Source organism: Macaca nemestrina, chromosome 8 (genome assembly GCF_043159975.1).
Source record: "Macaca nemestrina isolate mMacNem1 chromosome 8, mMacNem.hap1, whole genome shotgun sequence".
NCBI classification, from domain to species: domain Eukaryota; kingdom Metazoa; phylum Chordata; class Mammalia; order Primates; family Cercopithecidae; genus Macaca; species Macaca nemestrina.
The window spans coordinates 134,618,808-134,636,531 of record NC_092132.1 but is presented as its reverse complement, the minus strand read 5'-3'; the positions used below and the strand labels follow the sequence as shown (position 1 = coordinate 134,636,531).

The 17,724-nt window shown below is 40.3% G+C and overlaps 1 protein-coding gene across 1 annotated transcript in view; it reads left to right on the top strand.

The window, feature by feature from the left end:
- Positions 1–17,374, top strand: part of LOC105482120 (lipoprotein lipase) — a 28,488-nt gene extending 11,114 nt beyond the window's left edge. The window contains exons 3-10 of the mRNA XM_011742067.2: positions 1,841–2,020; positions 3,408–3,519; positions 4,208–4,441; positions 6,056–6,298; positions 9,478–9,598; positions 11,150–11,332; positions 12,218–12,322; positions 15,419–17,374. Of these exons, the coding sequence (XP_011740369.1) occupies positions 1,841–2,020; positions 3,408–3,519; positions 4,208–4,441; positions 6,056–6,298; positions 9,478–9,598; positions 11,150–11,332; positions 12,218–12,322; position 15,419 (1,179 nt within the window). The 3' untranslated portion in view covers positions 15,420–17,374. The remainder of the gene's footprint in view (positions 1–1,840; positions 2,021–3,407; positions 3,520–4,207; positions 4,442–6,055; positions 6,299–9,477; positions 9,599–11,149; positions 11,333–12,217; positions 12,323–15,418) is intronic.
- Positions 17,375–17,724: the final 350 nt, after the last annotated feature.

Sequence of the window (17,724 nt, the reverse complement as noted above, 5' to 3'; positions counted from 1 at the left end):
GCACTTATACAACAGAAATAAATCGAGGATCTCAGGCACCTCAATCTTATCCCTGAGAGAATTTTATACTTTGGGAAGTTATGGAAAAAACGTTTCTTTTTCATACCAAGATGACATGACCAACCCAGTATCAACAGATGGTGCCACTTCCTATCATTGGTCCTACCGCCCCACTAAGCCCACCTGTATCTTTCATATCATGTGTCCTGACATTTTGAGTGCTTGAGCCCAGAGACTGTTGTCTGGCTGTGGGACTGAGTTGCGTCTGTGCAAGAATGAAGCCAGCCACACTGATCTTGATTATCTCAGTGAACTCACTGGCAGGGTCAGGTTGCCCACCTGGTACAGGCAGCAGGGAGGGCTTCAGTTCAGCTGCATGTCTAAAAACCAAAGATTTAAAACATAGTAATTATTGAACCTCAAAAGAAACACTCAGATTGAAAGAACTTAGAAAATAAGATCCTTTTTGAGTTGAGGAAGGTGAGTACTTAAATTTTTCACTCGCTTTGTTTGTGGTTGCTTACATCACTATTTTATGTTGATCAGAAAGAAAGGATTCAATTAGCTATTGTGCAGTTAATAAAAGTGTCAGCCACTGTAGGAGTAAGTTGGATGACCAGCCGTTTTAGATTGCTTAACTTAGAAACACTGGGCCAGGAGCGGTGGCTCATGCCTGTGATCCCAGCACCTTGGGAGGCCAAGGCAGGCAGATCACTGGAGGTCAGGAGTTTGAGACTAGCCTGGCCAACATGGGGAAACCCCATCTCTACTAAAAAAAAAATATAAAAAAAATAGCCAGGTGTGGTGGTACGTGCTTGTAGTCCCAGCTACTCAGGAGGCTGAGGCAGGAGAATTGCTTGAACCAAGGAGGCGGAGGTTGCAGTGAGCTGAGATCATGCCACTGCACTCTAGCCCGGGTTAAGACAGTGAGACTCTGCCAAAAGAAAGGAAAGAAAGGAGGGAAAGAAAGGAGGGGAAAAAAGGAAGGAAGGAGGGAAAGAAGGGAGGGAGGAAGGGAAGGAGAAAGGGAGGGAGGACAAAGAAAAGAGAAACACTAGTAGTACGGAAAAACTTCTAATAGGGGCCTAGAGTAAACCCAGTTTTCTTGCTTTATCTGAAATAAGCTGCCTGGGGACTCACGGGCACAGATGAAGGGAACTGAGGAGGCTCTCTAACTGTGTCATGAGATTCCCAAAAGAATGCTTAGCATGTAGCATGCATGTGATGCATCCCAGCATGTTGCTTAGACACAGCTATCTTGGAGCTTTGCCATTTGCTTGGATGTCATTGGCTTTAAGTACAGGGTTCCCATTGTGAAGTAGGGGATCCTGGCTGAAACAGGGGGCCATTAACATTACATTCTGAAGAAATGACATCATCCTCTCTTGATCTTGAAAGCCAACTACAAAGGGTGCCCAACGCCCCAACCTTGAAGGGAGGCGAAGGCGTGTGGGACTGGACCGATTCCTCAGGTTTCTGCTCCTAGCCAGGTGCTCCTGCTAGTTTCCTCAAAGACCCGCTTTGCATTCAGACCAATCTTTCCTCTTAGTATAAATTATCAAAATTTTGCTGAATGTCTAAAATATACTTTTTAAATGGAAAGCATGGTGAACTCCAATCTGCTGTTCCTCAACTCAATGCCTTCCTGGCATACTTAGATCTGCCTTGGAAGGGACAGACCTGTCTCTGAACACTCTTCTGTTATTTGATTTTTTCTATCTGTGCCAACGGGCTTCCTTCCAAGTTTGTTTTTTTCCATTTCATGCAGGTGTATTGGGCTGATGTATCCATGACAAGTGGTAGGTGGGTATTTTAAGAAAGCTTGTGTCATCATCTTCAGGTAACAGGAATGTATGAGAGTTGGGTGCCAAAACTTGTGGCCGCCCTGTACAAGAGAGAACCAGACTCCAACGTCATTGTGGTGGACTGGCTGTCACGGGCTCAGCAGCATTACCCAGTGTCCGCAGGCTACACCAAACTGGTGGGACAGGACGTGGCCCGGTTTATCAACTGGATGGAGGTAAGACTGGGAGAAGTAGACTTAAGTGTCCAAAACAGTGTCTTTGACTGGAGCCAGACAAAATGGTTGTTCTTTCTTCCTTTTCTCTTAGATGTAAAGATTTTCTGGGGGCATTTCAAATCTTCAGAATGAGCATGGGCATTATTTTATATCCAAAAGCAACATTTTGATAAGAATAGACTATAAGTCCAATAAATAGTCCTGCCCTGCTCTATTGTTTGATATTTTCATAGTGAATAGATCCAATAGACAAAAGCTTGTGATTTTCGGACAGAGGAAAGATGGCATGTTTAGCCAAATCCTTCCCTCACCAGTTGGCTGGCCCATGGACATCTTATCCTCGCCTTGACATACCAATCTCTTTCATGAAAATACTAATAGTACTTATTCTTTAGTGTGACATAGGATGAATCTTTTTGTTGAACATTGGGAGAGTGATGGAATTGAGCTAGGAAGATGTTGGAAGGGAAGGTGCATAGGATAGAAGGGAACTGAGGTCTGGAGTTCTGACTTAGCTGCAAGAGACCCACTTTTTCAGATGATCCCCTGAAAAGTACCTCTGAAAAGTATCTTGGGGTTGGAAAGAAGCTAATACTCTGACCGAGGCAAATTATTTTAACCAGGTAATTGGAAGTAAAAAATAAGCTGTATTTATTAGACTGACCATAAACGATAAAAGTTCTTTTCTTATCTTTTTTGCTGACCAGGCAAATGAACATGGGCAAACGGGATCACCTCCCTGGGGCTCAGGCTTCTCACCTGTTAAAGGAGGGGTTGGACCATGTGTCTCTGATCCCTTCCACTGTAATGTTTCCTGAGTCTGTCATTGCTTGGCTAACCTTCAGTGATAAAGTGATACAGGTATTTAGAGTAAGGAATAATGGGAAAATATATACCCATATACTATATGTACAAACATATACACATATACATATATATATGCATGCATATATGCATATACACATATACACATATATATGCATGCATATATGCATATACACATATACATATATACATATATATGTATATGCTTGTACATATAGTATATGGTTATATATGCAAAGACATATACAAACATATGCATATATTATATACATAATAATACTATTTCAGATGCATGGAAAAACTGTCATTTCAATCTGTTATTAAAGGAAAAGAAAATCTATACTGGATTTGTTTATGGAACAGTGAAACAAAAGAAAAAGAGAAAATTTTAACAATAGAGAATATTTTCTCTCTCTTACCCGTAACACAAAATTAAAATAAGTAGAATTAGTTTTCAGTATTTCCTATATTTTGAAAGCAATACTTATATTTATTTTGTTTCTTTTAGTTTTGTTTTTTGGCGGAATTATAAGAACCTTTGTTTTCTTTTTCTCTTCCAAAGGAGGAGTTTAACTACCCTCTGGACAATGTCCATCTCTTGGGATACAGCCTCGGAGCCCATGCTGCTGGCATTGCAGGAAGTCTGACCAATAAGAAAGTCAACAGAATTACTGGTAAGAAAGAAGTTTCACTGGTCTTGTAAGAGTTGAGAAGACTGTCATTCTGAGAATCAGAACGAATTTTGTTAAATACCCACGTGTTCTTCCACGTGTGTGGTGTTCTTCCAGGAGACATGCCCAGCACTTCATTACCTCATTGTAGGGCTCTTTATTAGGGATAAGAAAAATTACAGATGCTCTGACGGGCTTACTATCCACTGGCAACAGCACAGAAATAAAGCAGAATTACACACAATGCCTGCAGATTTCTCTGGGAAGCCTGTTTCCCTCCACTCTCAGCTCTGTGTTTTCGTAGTGTAATGCACATCAGTACGAGGGGAAAAGAAAAAGGACCAATCCCAGAGGACACTTAGAAAGAAGACAGGCATCTAGGCAAAGGTGTGGCTTACACACAGAGAGAAAGAACCCACCGCTGTTTATACATCTTCTCAACATATTCAAAATAATCTACAAAAGGAAATCCAGCCATCCTGAGTGAAAATTGCTGTATAAGGCTAAGAGACTCAAATTCATTGTAGAAAGAGCCAAGCCTCCTTTTATGTCTAAGTAAAGATCCAGTGACTACAGAATAGGAGATAAGAATCTAAATAGCTGCCAGTGCATTCAAATGATGATCAGTGACATACTATTATCACACGAATGGAAATTTACAAATTTGTGGACCTGTTTTTTCCCTTTTAAGGCCTTGATCCAGCTGGACCTAACTTTGAGTATGCAGAGGCCCCGAGTCGCCTTTCTCCTGATGATGCGGATTTTGTAGACGTCTTACACACATTCACCAGAGGGTCCCCTGGCCGAAGCATTGGAATCCAGAAACCAGTTGGGCATGTTGACATTTACCCGAATGGAGGTACTTTTCAGCCAGGATGTAACATTGGAGAAGCTATTCGCGTGATTGCAGAGAGAGGCCTTGGAGGTAAATATTATTTAGAAGTGAATTAAATGTGACTCTTATCCTTAACCCTTATTGACCCAAAGTCCTACCCAGTAGCTCCAAAGTATGTAGTTTTCAAATACACATTTGGCCAAATTATGTTTCTGAAGAATTCTGCAATGTTCAGCAAGACCACCTTATAGCCAGGCAAACAGACATTTTATCTTTTATTTACTATATTGTAGACTACACTGAGCAGTGCACTTACAGTAGCAAGAGAAAAAGGTGAGATTTAGATAGGAAAACTCCACTGACCTCAATAATGGGATCATAAAATGCTATCTGGCCACAAGTTGTCATACCTTGAATGCAATTGCAAAGCCAATGGAAGGATTGTAGATGTTATTGGAATGGAAGGAGATGTTAATTAGTATAAATCTTCCAAAATTTTCAGAACATAATGTTGGCTTAATGTTTTACTTTAATAATGTTAGCTTGTGTTAAATTTATGATTTTTTCTTTTTTCTTTTTCTTTTTTTTTTTTTTTTTGAGACAGAGTCTTGTTCTATTGCCCAAGTTGGGGTGCAGTGACACAATCAGAGTTCAGTGTCGCCTTGAACTTCTAGGCTCAAGCGATCCTCCTGCCATAGACTCTCAAGTATCTGGAACACACCCCCATACCTGGCTAGTGTTTTTGTTTTTTGTAAAAACAGGGGACTTGCAATATTGCCCAGGCTGGTCTCAAACTCCTGGCCTCAAGTGATCCTCCTGCCTCCAGCCTCCCAAAGTTCTGGGATTACAGCTGTGAGCCGCCATGTCCAGCTTATGATTTATTTTTAAGGGCCCTTTGCATACTTTATGGACATTGGGACCTACCTAGGATATTCTCATTATTTTTGTGCACGTTATAGAACTTACAGCATAATGTTACTATTTTCAATTGTCCTAAAAACATACAAGGAAGTCATTCTTATGGCATTGCTGATTATTTCTATGGTTCATTTGATGTAAAAGAGTGTTAGTAGGGGCAGAATCCTCAATTATACATAATATCAATGATAAAATACAATTCATTTAACGATTACCCTCTTAAGAAGTGGTTTCTAGAAATACAAAAAAAAAAAATTACGATTGGGCCATAACCCCACTGTAAGTTGAGAAGCATGTGTATATATATATGATGGTTTGACTTAAAACTTTTGGACATTATGATGGGTTTTGGGGGAATTAAGTGCATTTCAACTTACAGTATTTTTGACTTAGGAAAAATATATTGTAAGGCAAGGGGCATGTATATGTTTCTAGAAGCACCTAGAAGTGTTAGACACTTTCAATATAAGAGAATGATGTGACAAACAAGGAAATCAACCTCCACCTTGGAGGCTTATTACAGCTTCATAAACATACACATAAATATAAGAAGTATGAAAGTCGAAAATTCCCTGTGAACTTGCAACTTTCACTGTCTTGAAGGTGCGTGGGCTGCTACCACCAAGAATATTTCCTGAAATAGGGCCTACGATCATAAATGCACAGGACTATATCCTTGGGTCGTTTTATTCTAACACCACATCTAACCTATTTTAGACACGCCAAATGAAACACACATTGTGGATTTCTGCTGAGATACAATCTTTGTGTCTCTTTTTTACCCAGATGTGGACCAGCTAGTGAAGTGCTCCCACGAGCGCTCCATTCATCTCTTCATTGACTCCTTGTTGAATGAAGAAAATCCAAGTAAGGCCTACAGGTGCAGTTCCAAGGAAGCCTTTGAGAAAGGGCTCTGCTTGAGTTGTAGAAAGAACCGCTGCAACAATCTGGGCTATGAGATCAAAAAAGTCAGAGCCAAAAGAAGCAGCAAGATGTACCTGAAGACTCGTTCTCAGATGCCCTACAAAGGTAGGCTGGAGACTGTTGTAAATAAGGAAATCAAGGAGTCCTATTTTATCATGCTCACTGCATTGCACGTACTGATTCTGTCCATTGGAACAGAGATGATGACTGAGATTACTAAACCCTGAGCCCTCACTGGTGTTTCTGTTGATAGGGAGTTACATCGATCCATTTGCCTGAGGCTCCTAATTCCCATTGCCAGCAAGGCCCCAGTGCCCAGCCTGGGATTTGCAGCCTTGCTCGCTGCCCTCCCCTGTACATGTGGCCATTAGCATGGGCTAGGCTATCAGCACAGAGCTCAGAGCTCATTTGGAACCATCCACCTGGGGTCAACAAACTATAACCCTTATGCCAAATCCAGCCTACTTCCTGCTTTTATAAATAGTTTTTTTAAACTTTTAAGTCCAGGGGTACATATGCAGGTTTGCTAAATAGGTAAACTTGTGACATGGGAGTTTGTTGTCCAGATTATTCCATCACCCAGGTATTAAGCCTGGTACCCATGAGTTATTTTTCCTGAAGCTCTCCCTCCTCCCACCCTCTGGGAGGCCCCAGTGTCTGTTGTTCCCCTCTATGTGCTCATGCAAAGTTTTATTAGGACACGGTCACACACATTCATTACTATATTGGCAAAGGCTGGTTTCATGCCACCATTGAGTTGATAGCCCACAGAGCCTAAAATATTTACTCCCTGGCCCTTTACAGAAAGTTCATGACTTACATAAAGGCAAGGACCATCTGTCTGTCTTATTTATTTATTTATTTATTTAATTTGAGATGAAGTCTAGCATTCTCCTAGGCTGGAGTAGAGGGGAACGATCTTGGCTCACCACAACCACCTCTGCCTTCCGGGTTCAAAGGATTTCCCTGCTTCAGCCTCTGGAGTAGCTGGGGTTACAGGCATACACTACCATGCCCGGCTAATTTTTGTATTTTTGGTAGAGAGGGGATTTCACCATGTTGACCAGGCTGGTCTCGAACCGCTGACCTCAGGTGATCTGCCCTCCTTGGCTTCATTTGTCTTTTTAAATGCAACTATTCCTAGAAGGCAAGAGTATCTCACACCTTCTAAGATACTGCCATTTTGCCAGGAGTTTGTTTCACACTTGAATTTCAAGCTTGGCCTCTTGTTTAGAGCCAGACCTAAAGGAATGGTGGGAAAATTGGAGAGGAGGTCATTGGATAAATCTGGTGAGAGGGACCAACTTCAGGAAGGGTGGCTTTTGTGGAATTCAGGTGGAAACCTGAGGGAAGGGACGATATTAGAGAACAGTGGCCCCAGGTAAAACATATGGCATCCGTGTGTAAGGTGATTCCTAGAATCTGTAGAGGTGTCTTTTGTGGTATAGAGGTTGGGGCACCTGTGCTTCAAGGAAACCTCAACTCTTCAGAATCAGGCAATGTGTATGAGGTAAAGAGGGGACCACAGGACCATAATCTTGAAGACACAGACAGGCTTCACTTATCCCTGCTGCCTGCACCAGTGGGTTCAAGGCTCTGTCAGTGTCTCCTGGGGGCACCTCACCACTCCCAGCTTCTTCAGTTCTGGCCTGTCCTGCTGCCTGCATGGGATTTGCTTAATTCCCAATTCAATGTCTCTTCATCTCTTACTAGCTGTGGGGTTTTGTTGTTGTTCTTCTGTTTTTGCTTAGTATCTGGCTACTTTTTAATTATAAAAAGAGATATATCTAAACAAAATAGAGATTGTTATCATAAGTTCACAATAAAATTTATTGAAATTTTTTTCACCTGGACAAGAGTCTAAAGCAGCATAAAAATATGGTCTTCTATATTCTATTCTAAACCATCAATCTTAAGAGATCTGTGTCTCAGCTTAAGAGAAAGTACATTTAATAGACAGTAACACAAATAAAAGAAAAAATCTGACCAAGGATAGTGGGATATAGAAGAAAAAACATTCCAAGAGTTCCTTTTTTTTTTTTTTCTTTTTTTCTTTTTTTTTTTTTTTTTTCTTTTTGAGACGGAGTCTCGCTCTGTTACCCAGGCTGGAGTGCAGTGGCGCAATATTGGCTCACTGCAACCTCTGCCTCCTGGTTCAAGCGATTCTCCTGCCTCAGTCTCCCGAGTAGCTGGGATGACAGGAACCCGTCACCACGCCCGACTAATTTTTGTATTTTTCTTAGCAGAAACGGGGTTTCACCATGTTGGCCAAGCTAGTCTCAAACTCCTGACCTCAGGTGATTCACCCACCTCGGCCTCCCAAAGTGCTGGGATTACAGGCATGAGCCATGTGCCTGGCCTCCAAGAACTCTTTTTTCCCCCATTATCGAGATGTATTTTAGTCCTACTGCCTTTCCTTTTAACCTCTCCCCAGGCCCATTTGCTCAGGGTTTTTGGTAGAGACCAGAGGAGGGACAGGGAAGAGATACAGAAGTTCAAGTACCTGCTTCCAGAGGCTATCCCTAGTATAGAACATTTTAGGAGCTGGCTTTACAAGGCAGTCCTTGTGGCCTCACTGATGGCTCAAGGAAATAAGTTCTTTAAAAAATTTTTTTTTATTTCCATGGGTTATTGGGGAACAGGTGGCATTTGGTTACATGAGTAAGTTCTTTAGTGATGATTTGTGAGATTTTCGTGTGCCCATCACAGAATGAAAAACTAATGAAATAAGTTCTATGGTGTACCTAGTAGACACCTACTCTGCGCTAGATGGTGGGGGAATTAAAAGGGTGGGCATGGTCCTCTGACCAGAAGCCTGCTTACAGCCAGGGTGGAAGGACAGACCTACTCATGAAACAAACACAGTGACATATAGTGACACAGAAGCAAATGCCGAATATGCTTGCTCCAGATGCTAAGGGACAAGACGGCCAAGGATGGTGGAGTTCATGGAGAAAGCATCATGAGTGTTTTATTTGGCCTGCTGATTTGATCTCTCTAGCACTCCATCAAAGATGGCTACCTCCTAGTGCTGCTTGGCAATTCAGACCCTAAGCATATAACCACACTTTTCTGAAAGGGAGGAGAATTCAAGGTCTGCATTTTCTAAATATGAACGTTGTGCATGATGAAGTCTTTCCAAGCAACACCAGTGGTTCCATGTGTGTGAACTTCTGGTTTGAGAGCTAGTGAGATACTTTCTGTAGTTCTAAATTGCCTGATTGTTTGGGGTTGTGGTATTTTCATAAAGATTGATCAGCATGTTCCAATTTCCTCCCCGACAGTCTTCCATTACCAAGTAAAGATTCATTTTTCTGGGACTGAGAGTGAAACCCATACCAACCAGGCCTTTGAGATTTCTCTGTATGGCACCGTGGCTGAGAGTGAGAACATCCCATTCACCCTGTGAGTAGCACACGGGGGCAGTCATCATGGCACTGCTCCCTCCCCTGCCATAACCCTCGGTCTGAGCAGCAGAGGCAGAGCGGGATGCCTAGAAAACAAGTCTCTAGTTTTAAAAATCAGAATTTCAAAATTGAGGTCTTTCCTCTATTTTATATTGAGAAAAAAAAATGCTTTAAATTGGTCATTTGATTTTTACTTACTAGTTATATTTTTTTATTCATCATCTTGTATCTGCTTATTTCTTTTATAAAGCTGCTGTTAAACAATACAATCAAATTATCTCAAAAGGTTTGACATTAAAGAAAATGAGCAATAGTAACAGGAAACCACTCTATAGTTATATATATAATGTGTATAGAAAATATAAGTAGTAACAAGTCCATAACAAAGTGTTAGCACTTCTTTTTTTGTTTTTTTGTTTTTTTTTGTTTTTTGTTTTTTTTGAGATGGAGTCTTGCTCTGTCACCCACGTTGGAGTGCAGTGGTGTGATCTTAGCTCACTGCAACCTCCGCCTCCCGAGTTCAAGCAATTCTTCTGCCTCAGCTTCCCGAGTAGCTGGGACTACAGGTGCTCGCCACCACGCCCAGCTAGTTTTTGTATTTTTAGTAGAGACAGGGTCTCACCATGTTGGCCAAGCTGGTCTCAAATTCCTGATCTCAGGTGATCCACCCACCTTGGCCTCCCATAGTGCTGGGATTACAGGTGTGAGCCACTGTTCCCAGCCTACTCCTTACTATTAATCAAAGAAATATAAAATTAAGGCAACTTGATATTCTTTTACAATTACTAGAAGAACAAATCTTTAAAATAGCCAGTGCAGACAAGGTGGTGAAGCAGAACATGTGAACCTACTGCGCATCGTTCATGGCTAGAACCCTCTAGGTGCAGTAGGCAGTACGTTAATAACTTTCCACAGCTACGAAATGTTATTACATAGAAGGAAGTGATTTTTTTCTAATATTTATCCTAAAGAAATAGTCAACAAACATTTTTAAAAACATCAATTACAGTGGTACATATACTAGCATAAATTAGAAATCCAGTATCCAACACTGAGTCAGTAGTTAAATGAACTGTGGTTTGTCAAGTCAATAAAATTGATCTAGCCTATAAAAACTATAATTCTGGGAAACCAGGAAAACATGGTAAAAAATGGAATATAAAATATAAAGAGAATAAAGAATAGAGAATTGCATGTGTGCTATGATTGTAACTAATGTTCAAGTATCAATACAAATTGAAAAAGAATACATGAAAATGAAAATTATATTTCTGAATATTGACTTCAGGATTTTCTTTTAGAATTGTATTAAATAGTTCATGTCATTAGGATAAATGCTGGAATAGATCAAAGGGATGTGGATATAATTTAAAATACACTAAATGCCATCAACTTTCATTTTGAGTATTTTGTTGGGCATTTTTTGCATTTTTAAAATATCCCCTAAACAATAAAGCTATTTATATTTGGAGAGGAGGAAAAAAAGTGTGGGGGGGCGCAGGGAGAGCTGATCTCTATAACTAACCAAATTTATTGCTTTTTTGTTTAGGCCTGAAGTTTCCACAAATAAGACATACTCCTTCCTAATTTACACAGAAGTAGACATTGGAGAACTACTCATGTTGAAGCTCAAATGGAAGAGCGATTCATACTTCAGCTGGTCAGACTGGTGGAGCAGTCCCGGCTTTGCCATTCAGAAGATCAGAGTAAAAGCCGGAGAGACTCAGAAAAAGTAATTAAATGTATTTTTTTTCATTCACTTTAGACGCCCACCTGATGTCATGACCTACCGGTTGTATTTCAGGGGCCTTCAAGATTCAGGGAGAGCTTTAGGAAACCTTGTATTTATTACTATATGATGTAGATTTTCTTTAGGAGTATTATTTTATTTTATTATTTTATTTTTTGGGGAAATGACAGTATTTTTGTATTTCATGTAAGGAAAACATAAGCCCTGAATCACTCACAGTTATTCAGTGAGCACTGGGATTAGAAGTCAAGAATCTAAGCTTCTCATTTGGCACTGTTTCTTGTAAGCACAAAATAGCTGGGGAACAAACCTCCGAGATGTTACCTGGATAATCAAAGATTCAAACCAACCTCTTCAAGGGGGATGAGATTCCAAGATAATGTCAACCTGTCTATGCAGCCTCACCCATGGGTACCCATAAAATGAACTACATAGAGAACGCTATAGTAGTCATTTGCTTGTATCACCAAAAAGAAAAAGAAAAAGAAAGATCTTGGGGATGGGATGGAAATGTTATAAAGAATCTTTTTTTCACTAGCAAGGTCCAGTTGAAGGCAGATGCTAAGAGATGGCAGGGTTGATCTTTTATCATCTCTTGGTGAAAGCCCAGTGATATAAGGCTGCTCTAGGCTGTCTGCATGCCTGTCTATCTAAATTAACCAGCTTGTTTGGTGAACACTGGGTTAGGCTCTCAAATTACCCTCTGATTCTGATGTGGCCTGAGTGTGACAGTTAATTATTAGGAATATCAAAACAATCACCCAGCACGATCACGTAGTATTTAAACAGTCCTGACAGAACTGTACCTTTGTGAACAGGGCTTTTGATTATTCTACATGGCATAGTCACATCCATTTTCTTCCACAGGGTGATCTTCTGTTCTAGGGAGAAAGTGTCTCACTTGCAAAAAGGAAAGGCACCTGCGGTATTTGTGAAATGCCATGACAAGTCTCTGAATAAGAAGTCAGGCTGGTGAGCATTCTGGGCTAAAGCTGTCCGGGCATCCTGAGCTTGTACCCTAAGGGAGGCAGCTTCATGCATTCCTCTTCACCCTATCACCAGCAGCTTGTCCTGACTCATGTGATCAAAGCCTTCAGTCTTTCTTAGTCCTTCTGCATACGTATCAGATGGGTCTGTTGCTTTTTGCAATACTTCCTCTTTCTTCTTTCTGTTGTTTCTCCCAGCCCTGACCTTCATCCCAGGCACACATTTTAGGTTTTATTTTACTCCCTGAACTACCCCTGAATCTTCACTTCTGCGTTTTTCTCTACTGCGTCTCTGCTGTCTTTGCAAATCCCATCTGCAGAGCATGTAACGCAAGTTTAGTAGTTGCCGTTCTGGCTGTGGGTGCAGTTCTTCCCAGGATGTATTCAGGGAAATGAAAAGGTTTCATTGCATCACCTGTAGCCACATAGTTCTTGATTCTGCAAGCGCCAGCGCACTCCAGGACAGCCAGCCAACAGGACTAGCCCAAGCAACCATCTCAAAACCCTCGAAGTTACCAACTGAACAGAATGACAGTTATAGGAAACTGTTCTCTTTTCAATCTCCAAACAACTCTCTGCCTCTTTCCTACCTGACCTTTAGGGCTAATCCATGTGGCAGCTGTTAGCTGAATCTTTCCAGAGTGTCAGTACTAAGAGGAGACTAAGCATGTGACCTTCACCACTCCTGTTCTGAATTCCTGGAATATGCCATTTTCATCCCTCCACACATCCCCTGCCAGATAGCAAGTGCTAATGGGTTACAGGAACAAAGGGGAGAAATATTAGATCATGTCATACAAGCCAGTGACACAAGAAATGATGGGAAAGGCTGGACACAGCGTCATCTGGAAATAGGAAAAGCAATTGCTTTTGGTTTGTTCTCTTTTCCTAGTTTGCATTTAGAGAGAAAAGTATAGAATAAGAATTGCCTTCATGCCTGTAATTCCAGCATTCTGGGAGGCTGAGGCGGGCAGATCACCTGAGGTCAGGAGTTCGAGACCAGCCTGGCCAACATGGCGAAACCCTGTCTCTACTAAAAATATAAAAATTAGCTGGATGTGGTGGCACATGCCTATAATCCCAGCTACTCGGGAGGCTGAGGTGGGAGAATTGCTTGAACCCAGGAGGCGGAGGTTGCAGTGAGACAAGATCACGCCATTGTACTCCAGCCTGGGCAACAGAGCAAGACTCTGTCTCAAAAAAAAATTGCCTATTAGGAAAAGTATATTAAAGACCCTATATATTAACATCTTTAATATTTTTAAATTCTACTTTATAATAGATTTTATGCATGTTTACTATAAATAGATCAGGAGAAAGGAGCAAAAAGAAAATAAAATCACTGGGACCATATCACTCAGAGACAACCCCAATTAACATTTTGATTTATATCTTTTCAGACTTTATACATACACAATATTTATATGTTTTTCATCTTTTACAAAAATAGAATTATGGTGTATAAACTCTGAATGACTAGATGAGACCAACTGGATCAAAAGCATTAATGTAAGAGCATCAAGATAAACTCAAAATGGAGAATAGTTAGTGGTATTGAGCCAGGCAAAATAACGCAATTCTTATCTAACTGGAGACTTTTCTTCTAAGAGGTTATTACTTTGTTTTTCCTCATCACAAATCTGAGGCAATATCATACTTTCTTCAATTCTTAGAAAGAGACTTTTAGATGAAGTTTTTTGTTTGTTTTCTTAAGATGGAGCTGCACTCTTGTTGCCCAGGCTGGAGTGTAGTGGCTCGATCTCGGCTCACTGCAACCTCCGCCTCCTAGGTTCAAGAGATTCTCCTGCCTCAGCCTCCCAAGTAGCTGGGATTACAGGTGTCCACAAACACACCTGGCTAATTTTGTATTTTTAGTAGAGAGAGGGTTTCACCATGTTGGTCAGGCTGGTCTTGAACTCCTGACCTCAGGTGATCCACCTGCCTCGGGCACCCAAAGTGCTGGGATTATAGGCATGAGTCACTGCACCCAGCTCTAGATGAAGTTTTATACATGCATTTGTGTTACACATAAATAGCACGCATATTCTCCCAGAACATCTACAACTTTAAATCTATATGTGAATGTAAAAATAAAACCTCATTAAATTAGTAAATAACTCTGCTTGCAAAGCACGTCCAGTCATATTATTTATATAAGTTACAAGACTTTATCTGAGAAAGCCGAATGATGCATTCCTTGTCCGATTATAGGATTACTGAAAGAACAGTTATTTAGGCAGAAAATGTTCAGATGCATTTTATTTTTATTTATTTATTTTTGAGACAGAGTCTCATTCTGTTGCCCAGGCTAGAATGCAGTAGCATGATCTCGGTTCACTGCAACTCTGCATCCCGGGTTCAAGCAATTCTTGTGCCTCAGCCTCCCAAGTAGCTGGGATTACAGGCGCCCGCTACAATGCCTGGCTAATTTTTCTGTTTGTAGTAGAGACGCAGTTTCACCATATTGGCCAGGCTGGTCATCAAACTCCTGACCTCAGGTGATCTGCCTGCCTCGGCCTCCCAATGTGCTGGGATTACAGGCATGAGCCACAGCACCCAGCCACATGCATTCTAAAAAATGCACCTGAACTTTATCTAGGAAGTAATTATAAATTAGACTAATAATCTTCAATGGTTCCTTTCTTCTGTGATTAAAATCAATCAAATCAAAGATTCTCTTTCTCACACCTTCTGCTAACTCGTCAGAAACTTCATATCACAAGAAATGAAATGGAATGGGCTTTTCGTTTGATATATTTTAGAATAAGAAATCCTCTAAATTTAGAAGTCATTTGGCTCAGTCCTCCAAAAATGATGCACCTTATTTGGACGGGGCTAAATATTGGCTCCAGTGTCTTTCATTCCTACGAACCTGCCATTCTCTGATCCATTATACACATCCCGCGCACCCCCAATCCATTATACACATCCCGCCCCCCCCGCCCCATGGGTTTATTCTCATAACCTTTGTTCTGAAATTCCAGTTGAAGGCTTTTTCCATCCTAAAACCAGTGGGGTATGAGCAGGGTTTGTAAAACAATCAGCAGATAATAAATTGCCCTTTTCCTGTGCTTTTTCTCAGAAACTGGGCGGCTCTACAGAATAAAGAACAGCACATGAATTCTGTGAAGAATGAAGTGAAGGAAGTAACTTTTACAAAGCATACCCAGTGTTTGGCGTGTTTCAAAAGTGGATTTTCCTGAATATTAATCCCAGCTCTATTCTTGTTAGTTATTTTAGGAGACAGTCTCAAGCACTAAAAGGTGGCTAATTCAATTTGTGGGGTATAGTGGCCAAACAGCACATCCTCCAACGTTAAAAGACAGTGGGTCATGAAAAGCACTGTTTTGTCCTTTGAGAAAGAAATAATTGTTTGGGCTCATAGTAAAATAAGGCTCCTTCATGTGGCGTATTGGGCCATCGCCTATAATTGGTTAGAACCTCCTATTTTAATTGAAATTCTAGATCTTTCAGGCTAAGACTTTCTCAAAGTTTACTCCAAGTCTCCAAGAATACAGAAAATGCTTTTCCGTGGCATGAATCAGACTCAGCTACCTAGCAGTATGCATGATGTTTTAGAATGATTCCCTCTTGCTGTTGGAATGTAGTCCAGAAGTCCACCAGCAATGTGTGACTTGGAGAGGGACAAAGAAAGGGGCTGATAAACACAGAGCTTTTAAACAGTCCCTACCATTGGCTTGCATCATGACAAAGTTACAAATTCAAGCAGATGTAAAATCCAGATCAATTAATTCTTAATAGGCTTTATCATGTATAGATTAATCCCTCTCTACCCCTTCTTTTTTCTTTGTCTCAAGATTATATTATAATAATGTTCTCTAGATAGGGGTTGAAAACGAGCCTGTAATCCTCAGCTGACACATAATTTGAACGGTGCAGAAAAAAAAAATACCATAATTTTATTATTAGATTCTCCAAATGATTTTCATCAATTTAAAATCATTCAATATCTGACAGTTACTATTCAGTTTTAGGCTTACCTCAGTCATGCTTCAGTTGTACTTCCAGTATGTCTCTTTTGTTCCTAGCTTTGACATGAAAAGATACGTTTGAGTTCAAATTTTGCATTGTGTGAGCTTCTACAGATTTTAGAGAAGGACTGTTTTTACTAAGTAAAAGGGTGGAGAAGTTCCTGGGGTAGATTCCTAAGCAGTGCTACTAAACCATCGCGTGCAAGGAGCCACATGGAGCACCATGAGGGTTGTTATTTGTTGTTTTTAACAACTAATCAAGAGTGAGTGAACAATTATTTATAAACTAGATCTCCTATTTTTCAGAATGCTCTTCTATGTAAAAATATGAAATGATAAAGATGTCAAATATCTCAGAGGCTATCGCTGGGAACCAGACTGTGAAAATGTGTGATATGTGAACACATACTAGAAAGCTCTGCATGTGTGCTGTCCTTCAGCATAATTTGGAAGGGAAAACAGTCGATCAAGGGATGTATTGGAACATGCTGGAGTAGAAATTGTTCCTGATGTGCCAGAACTTTGACCCTTTCTCTGAGAGAGATGACCGTGCCTATAAATAGTAGGACCAATGTTGTGATTAACATCATCAGGCTTGGAATGAATTCTCTCTAAAAATAAAATGATGTACGATTTGTTGTTGGCATCCCCTTTATTACTAATTGATTAAATGTCTGGATTTGGGTTGTGACCCAGGGTGCATTAACTTAAAAGATTCACTAAAGCAGCACATAGCACCGGGAACTCTGGCTCTGAAAAACTTTGCTATTTATATCAAGGATGCTTTGGCTTTACATTTTATTTATTAGCTGTAAATACATGTGTGGATGTGTAAACGGAGCTTGTACATATTGGAAAGGTCCTTGTGGCGATCTGCATTTATAAACGTGTGGTGCTAACTTTGTACGTGTCTTTATCAGTGATGCTCTCACAGAGCCAACTTACTCTTATGAAATGGGCTTTAACAAAACAAGGAAGAAACGTACTTAACTGTGTGAAGAAATGGAATCAGCTTTTAATAAAATTGACAACATTTTATTACCACACTAAGTCATTATTTTGTATCATTTTTAAAGTAAATTTATTCTTAGGTCAGATTCACTCAGCATATTTTGACTAAGTAACCATTGTACTTAGTAAACCAAAGAGCTTCTGAGAATTATAGTGCACATTTTACGTATTTTTGACATTTATATTTGTATAAAGCTATAGAAAGCCTTACATGTCCTTTAAACTGACTATAGAAGAAAATGATACAGAATTTTGCCTGCATAAAATACATGGGACTATTCTTGCCTACAATATGCTTTTTCACAAGCAAAATGTTAGAATAACATAAAGTGTCTTTGGTCATTTTATAGTATACATTATCTCTATTTCTGAGGCCTCATCGTTA